The 7,845-nt window shown below is 45.1% G+C and overlaps 1 protein-coding gene across 1 annotated transcript in view; it reads left to right on the top strand.

Moving 5' to 3' along the window:
- PIR (pirin) overlaps nucleotides 1–7,845 on the top strand; it is a 139,081-nt gene that overhangs the window by 53,118 nt on the left and 78,118 nt on the right. Inside the window, exons 3-4 of the mRNA XM_007952835.2 lie at nucleotides 1,375–1,458; nucleotides 4,112–4,318. Coding sequence (XP_007951026.1) covers nucleotides 1,375–1,458; nucleotides 4,112–4,318 — 291 coding nt within the window. The remainder of the gene's footprint in view (nucleotides 1–1,374; nucleotides 1,459–4,111; nucleotides 4,319–7,845) is intronic.

Here is a 7,845-nt window from a genome sequence, read left to right as displayed (position 1 = left end):
AGCAGTTGATGGTCTATTCCACAATCAGCTCCTGGCCTGATTTTGGCTGAAGATACTGAACTTTTCCATCACCTCTTGCCCCAGATGTAGTCAGTCTGATTCCTGTGTACTCCATCTGGTGAAGTCCATGTGTATAGCCACTATTTGTGTTATTGAAAAAAGGTATTTGCAACGAATGAGCCCTTGGTCTTGCAAAAAACTATCATGCTAAGTAGAGTAGAGAAGCTAAATAGAGGTATACAAAGAGAGCTCCTACCCTGACACACACATAACATTTCAAGCGTTAAGTATTAAATTTTACATTTCAAATAACAATTGTGTCCCTGAAGTAATTTTTTTTTTTTTAATTTAAAGCACTGGAGTGTTTTTTGTAACCATTGCTAGCTGGGATAATCACAATCACTTTAAAAATGAAAATTTTAGAGTCCCTCGGTCTTCCCTTTTAGTGAAGGCATGACCTAAGTCAGTTTCAACTTTCTTTTGCTTTTTTAGAATTAGTGTAACATCTTGTCTTGCCAAGAGGTACCATGATTACAGAGGGTTCTGGGAAGGTTTCTTCCTCCCACACAAAATCTCTGCCATAGCTGAGTAATGATTTCCAACGTTCTTTTCTCTAGATCAGCACTGTAAAATGGAACTGTGCAAGAAGATGGAATTATTCTGTAGCTGCATCGTCCAGTACGATAGCCCCAGCCACTTGGAGCTATTGAGCACTCACAGTGTGACTAGTATGACTGAGGAAGTAAATTTTCAACCTTATTTAATTTGAATGAATTGAAGTTTAAACAGCCACACGTGGTGAGTGGCTACTCTATTGAACAACACTGATCTAGATACACAGCATTTCTGTCCACTTTTTTGAGTTAAGGCTCAGTATGGACCTGGAAAAGTTGACTTTAATTTATATGAATTCATTTGATATATTTCACAAGCACTTCTTGAAGACCTAGTGAGTTTGTGTGTCTGGTGTCAGAAATACATTTCCTTTAGGTGTCTCAGATCAGCTCGTAGGTGAAGGTGTGCAAACGTGAGCTGTCATCCCCCACTGGTCCTTGCTGCTTGTTTCTCTCATGCATGGAGCTTCAAGTCCACTATGACAGGGCTGTCTCCTAGTATACTGACAAGGTGTGTGGGAGCTCCTCGTACCCAGCTCGGAGCCTGTTCTAGCTGCACTTGCCCGGAGAAGCAGTGTCTACTGAAATTCTGTCAGCCATGTTGTCTGAGCTAGTGCAGCCTTTTCACTGAGATTCAGTCACTCAGTGTTTGTGGCTGACTGAGTTGCTCCTGACACTTTTCTCAGCAATGTTTCTGTGGAAAAAGTGACCAACTCTTCACAACCACTCAACACCTTTTTCTTCTGTTTATCTTATAAAGGTCTCTTACCTCCTGGAAGGGGGAAGCATGGCCCATGAAGATTTCTGTGGACACGTTGGTAAATTGGACCCAGGAGACCTGCAGGTATGGTCAAGGACGAGGAATTGTTGGTGGTATGCACACTTGATCCCACCCACTTCCTGCACATTGGACCTTTCTTCCTTCTCTCTACTCTGTCTTCAATTGCTCTCTTCCCATGGCAGCTTCCACTTGGTGTAGAAATATGCGCACATCTCTTATCTTCCTCTCACACACTTTCCTCGACCCCCTCAATGCTTTTTGAGCTCTCATTCAGTCTTTCTCTTACATTTTTCAAAGGAGTAGTTAAGAGTGACTGTCTTCAGTTATCCTCCATTTTCTCCTCCACTCACTGCTACCAGTGTTGGCTCTCGGTACCCCTCTCTCCAAACCATTACTTGAAGATGCTTAAATTTGGCACATCATCTTCAGTCCTCAGCTTTCTAGACCTCTCTGCTGCACTGGAGACAATTTAACTGCTAAGTCATTTGCAGGGTTAGGTGTTATCACAAAACAACCACCCAGATCCTACCATCCTAGTCTTGTCTGAGATGTGCTACAATTATAATCCCCAGGAAGTGGATGGTCATCTGGACCAGTTTTCTAAATCTGAACTCTATACATCAAGTATTTTCTGTAATCATTTATGTATTTTGTACAAGGATGAATGCAAATATTTGAATCAGGGTGTGTCAATCAATGTGAAATTTGAAGACAGAAAAACTAAAAAGACAAAAGAGTCATGGCCAAAACTCAACAGTAACTTCTCAGAAGGGCAGAATATAAGCTGCGGACTAGCTAAGAAGGTGGCTATAATGATAAGGTGATATCCTGATAAGGGAGTGTTGGTTCCACTGCCTTCTGCCTCATCACACCATCTCTGCCATCATCCATACTAGCTGCTGCTCTACTCTTCTACCATTATAATAAAAGAAGGATTGCATTAAAATAATTCAGCTTGTCCAACATTATCATATGCTTAATCTCTTTGAGATAAGTACTTCCTTTTTAAAATGAGGGAATAGAAATTTAAACATGTACCCATGGTTTCAGAGCTACTAAATGGTGAGGCTAGAAAGAGAACTCTGTTCTCTCCCTCTAAATCTAGTGGGCGGGCTACTTCAAGAACCCACTGACATCGAGTCAGGTCTGACTCATAGTGACCCCTCCTTGGGTTTCTGAGGTGATATCACTACAGAAGAAGATTGCCCAATCTTCCTTCCGAGGAGTGGCTGGTGGGTTTGAACTGCCAGCCTTCTGGTTAGCAGTCAGATGCCTTAGACACTATGCCCCCAGAGCTCCCTACTTCAAGAAAGGCATGGCCAAAGTGTTGTGTGCCGTCAAGTTGATTCTGACTCATAGCAACCCTATAGGCTGAGTCGAACTGTTCCATAGAGTTTCCAAGGCTGTAATGTTTAAGGAAGCAAACTGCCACGCCTTTCTCCTACAAAGCAGCTGATGGGCTCAAACCACCAACCTACCTCAAACTACCAAAGCGCCTATGGCCAAAGTAGGCTCTATCTGAAACAGAGAACCATGGTCATAGAAAGGTGGATTGAAAGTGTGGTTAAGTGAACTATTCAGGAAGGTTGAGAATGTTGAAAATGGAAGGGCAAGTCTTGGAGAAGCACCAATAGGCTATGTTCAGACAGGAGAAATGCCACATGGGAAGTTGTAGAGTCCTACTTTATAAATGAAGGCTTGAAACATCTGCATGGCAGTGAAGTCAGTAACTCTTTCCAAGTAGTGACAGTTCCATTGCCAGAGAGAAACAAGTCAGCTGTCCATGGGGTAGTGGATACTGTACAGTCCACGTGTATCGTTGGGCCCGTGTACACATGCCCCCACTGCTGGAATATTGGCTGCTGAGGACTCACAGCTGCATCCATCCATGGGTCCTGCCCCCTCCTCACCCCATCAGGAAACTACCTCTCCCAAAGGTTGCATCCTTCCTAGGGGGCTGACACACAGTCAGTGATTTGCTGCTGTGGGGATATAAAAGCTTGGCCATCTTGCCTCAATGTGGGACAATTCTGAAGGTTCCTAGTGGTGCAAACTGTGTATACTCTACTAACCGAAAGGTTGGTGGTTTGAACCCACCCAGCAGGGCCACAGAACAAAGGCCTGGCTATCTGTTCCCATAAAGATTGCATCTGAGAAAACCCCATGGAGCAATTCTCCTCTGATGCACATGGGGCTACCATGAATTACAATCAACTCAACAGCAGTTAGTTTTCTGTTTTACTTTATTTTCTTTCCTGAAGGTTGATTGTAGCTTCTGAGTGCCTCTTGTTGGACTGGCTGAGGCCTCTGTTGTAACTGCATTGCAGTGGCTTCCCCTCTGCCCAGTCCTGCCTTTTTCACCTCTTGCAGGTGTATGTCTTGACAGCACTCCCCAATAGGCTATCTGCCTGCAGCTCCCCATCAGAGCCCAGTCTAAGGCTCAGGGACACCCAAGAGGGGATTCATACATTCATGGGATTTCAGTTCAGATGCTTTGACTTTATGCAAGGAACCTTGGGGAAGTATTTGGAAAACTGGAAAGGGCTCCTGCAGTCATCTACCATCCATATCCTTGTCTGTTATTCCTCCTGACCCCCAGGGCCTCAAGCAGCAGCACCTGTAAGGTGGCTTATTTTGCTCAGGTTGTAACTGTCCCACCTGCGGGCTTATTCAGTGCTTCCTGACATTTTCCTTCTTGTCGGTCTGGTGTTGGCAGTGGATGACTGCGGGCCGGGGCATCCTGCACGCTGAGATGCCGTGCTCCGAGGAACCAGCCCATGGCCTACAGCTGTGGGTGAATTTGAGGAGTTCGGAGAAGATGGTGGAGCCTCAGTACCAGGAACTGAAAAGTGCAGACATTCCAAAACCCAGTAAGAACGGTGTGACAGTTGCTGTCATTTCTGGAGAAGCCTTGGGAGTGAAGGTAAGTTGTGCTGTTGGGTGTTTGGGAAACCTGAGGTACACACTGACATAACAATGGTCTCACCTGCATCATCAACTCTTCCTGGGTTTATCCTAGTTCATATCCTGTGGGCTGTACTCAGTTCATAGGTGGCAAGTATGAGCCATGGGAACGCAGAAGATTTTGCTGCATGCTAACAGATAGAGTCAGGAAAATTACAAGAAAACAATGAACAAAACCAGATTTACTTAAATTTATTGTACCTAGCTTATTAAGGAAGGAAAACATACTACTAGATCTAGAAAGTTCTTTCTTTTTTTTTTTTTTAAATTAACTTTGAGCATTTACTTAACCCATACATGTAATTCTTTGGACATTCTGCTCATTTGAGACTTTATTATACACTAACATTGGGTAATCTACTTCCATAGTGATACCACCTCAGAAACCCAGGGAGAGGTTGCTATGAGTGAGATCTGACTCAAAGGCAGTGAGTTTGCTTTTTATTTTTTGGAAGATGGACTGGGAAGAAAGGCCTGGTGATCTCTGATGAAAACCCTGTGGATCACAGTGGCCCAATCTGCATCTGATCATGGAGAGGGTGCAGGACTGGGAGCATTTACTTCTCTTGTCCATGGGCTGCCATCGAGTCAGGAGCCCACTCGATAGCAGCTTACAGCAACAACAACAGGTTCAAGATCATGGACAGATTTAGTTAGGGAAGGAGTGTGGTAAGTACTGTGTTAATTGAGCACCAGATGGCTGCTGAGGAGGCCACGATTCTTCACACCAATTTGTGATCCTGACCAACTGGGCTACTGTCTAAGTTGGGATTTCCCAGAAGCAAATCCTGAGATGTAAGTGTTCTTAGGATGTGGGGGAAGCTGTACAGGGAAAAGGAAAAAACAAGCAAGGGGCAATCTCAGACAAAGTCCTGAAGAGGGTGACTATCGCTTGATCCCCCAGGGGATTCAACTTTGTCTCCACCCACCCAGGGCAAGGGAGCTGGACTTGCACGCTCCCTAACTCAACAGTCATTAGTTATGGCTGTTGCATTTAGGGAGTGGGGGGCAGGAATGGTTAAAGGGGATCTGAGGGGTTCTGGAAGGGGCTCTGACAGAGAATGCTATACGTGCAAGCTGGCGTAGAGAGTGTCAAGACATTGGGAGCTACTCTGCCATTATTCCCCCTGTGGATAACTAGCACTTAAAACTATTTTCAATACTAACTTATAATCTTTTTTATATGCACCCACAGGGATAATGGTAGCATAGTGACTCGGGTGCTTGACTGCTGACCAGAAGGCTGGCCGTTCAAATCCACCAACCACTCCTTCGAAGGAAAGTTGGGCAATCTACTTCCATAGTGATACCACCTTGGAAACCCAAGGAAGGGTTGCTATGAGTTGGAGCTGACTCAACGGCACATAACAACAACAACAAGGATAATGACTCGGCAGTGGCTTCTAGCCAACTGGTCCCTGTTGTTGCTGTGTGCCATTGAGTTGATTCCAACTCCTAGTGGGTCCATGTGATGGAGTAGAACTGCCCCATAGAGTTCCCTAGGCTTTAAATTTTACAAGGGCAGATATCCAGGTATTTTCTTCCACGGAGGCACTGGTGGGGTCTAACCTCCAACCTTCTGGTTAATAGCCAAGCCCTTAACCACTGCACCACTAGGGCTCCTGAACGTGTCCCTTGTTGTTGTTGTTAGGTGCCGTCGAGTCGGACCTGACTCATAGCGACCTCTCCTTGGGTTTCTGAGGCAGTATCTCTACAGAAGTAGATTGCTCAACCTTCCTTCCGAAGAGTGGCTGGTGGGTTTGAACTTCCAGCCTTCTGGTTAACAGTCAAATGCCTTAGGCACTATGCTACTAGAGCTCCAACGTGTCCGTAGGTGGTGCAAATTGTTGGCACTCAACCACTAACCTAAAGGTGGGCCTTTTGAACCCACCCAGCAATCCTGTGGAACAAAGGCCTGGCACTCTGCTTCTGTAAAGTTACAGCCAAGCAAACCCTATGGAGCACTTCTACTCTGTGCCACACGGGGTTGCCATGAGTCAGAATCAATGGCAACAATTTTTTTCTTTGTTTACTAGCCAACTATTCAGTGGGATGCATTTCATGGATACCAGATTGGTCATGATTATTGGTTAAGGCTGACTGATTTTTGCATTTCTGCATTGTAACACAATGCTTTACCTGCACCGTGGCTTAAAAACCAAAAGCCAAACCCACTGCTGTCGAGTCTGCTCTGACTCAGTGGCTCCATGTGACAGAGTCAAACTGCCCTGTAGGGTTTCTAAGGCTGTGATCTTTACAGAAGCAGACACATCTTTCTTCTGCAGAGCAGCTGCTGGGTTCGAACTACTGACTGTTTGGTTAGCAGCCGAGCACTTAACCATTGTGCCACCAGGGGCTCCTTCAAGCCATGGCTAGGTATATGTGTATTTTGCCTTGTATTTCCAGTGGAAAGAGATGTAATTGAAGGAAAAAAGTCCAAGTTCCCTCTGTATCAGGCATATCTGATTGCTGTGTTCACCACTGGTGGGCTTACTGCTCTTTGTGCAGTTGGAAACAGGCCCCGCATTGTGTTGCTGCAATACATTTCCATTTCGCCAAGCATTGGGCATGCCCTTCTCAGCTGTATGTCAAGATTTTCCTTTCCTTCAGCTCCACAGAGGAGAGTTAAGGTCCTTGGAAGGCTTCCTGGTATAAGGCTCAAGGACCTCAGTGTGTGTGGCATCAGGGAGGGAGGTCTAAGGAGAACTGAACTGACATAGATGAGAAGCAGCTCACTCTGCTTCCTGGGGCATTTTTCACTTGGTGTTTCTGGGGCTCTTGGGTCCTAGGGACGTGCCTTGAAGGTCTGCCAAAGTGGATGGTGGAGATCAAGAGGTTCCTCTCCTCCACTTCCCCCAGAGCATAAGCCATTGACGTTGTGTACACTGAAATTGCTTGTAAGATTTCATTAGAAAAAGAGTTGAGCTGTCTTCAGCTGAGAAAGAAGTTAGACCACTGATTTAATAAGTAGGCAAAGCCAACAATATCACTAATGCTTAGAGTTAACAACTGCTTCTCATTTATAGAAATTCTGATGTCCAGCCAGTTCCAATTACACGCAGAAGGACAATGTCACACACTTCCAAGCAGCAGGGGTCTTGCAATCAAAACCAAGGACTGGAGACCAGAGATGATGATCTACTTTGTAAATGTCTGTCTTTATAGCTGCCTCCCCTGTATTTTAGTTTTCCTTTGTCCCCTACAATCTCTGAGGTAAATTACATTCTGCTAAGTACATGATCAAGGGAGCTCTGGTGGCACAGTGGTTACAGGGCTTGACTGCTAACTGAAAGGAGGGTGATTTAAAGCCACCAGCTGCTCTGTGGGAAAAAGATATGGCAGTCTGCTTCCACAAAGATCACAGGCTTGGAAACACTATGGGGCAGTTCTGCTCTGTCCTGTCATGTTGCTGTGAGTCAGAATCCACTCAACACAATGGGTTCTGGAAGTAAAATAATCAATATTTATTATGAAAACATTTTAAAA

The sequence above is a fragment of the Orycteropus afer genome, unplaced genomic scaffold (assembly GCF_000298275.1).
Source record: "Orycteropus afer afer isolate SDZICR_OR568_19922 unplaced genomic scaffold, OryAfe1.0 scaffold00360, whole genome shotgun sequence".
Lineage (NCBI taxonomy): Eukaryota > Metazoa > Chordata > Mammalia > Tubulidentata > Orycteropodidae > Orycteropus > Orycteropus afer.
This window is presented reverse-complemented; position numbering and strand designations above follow the sequence as displayed.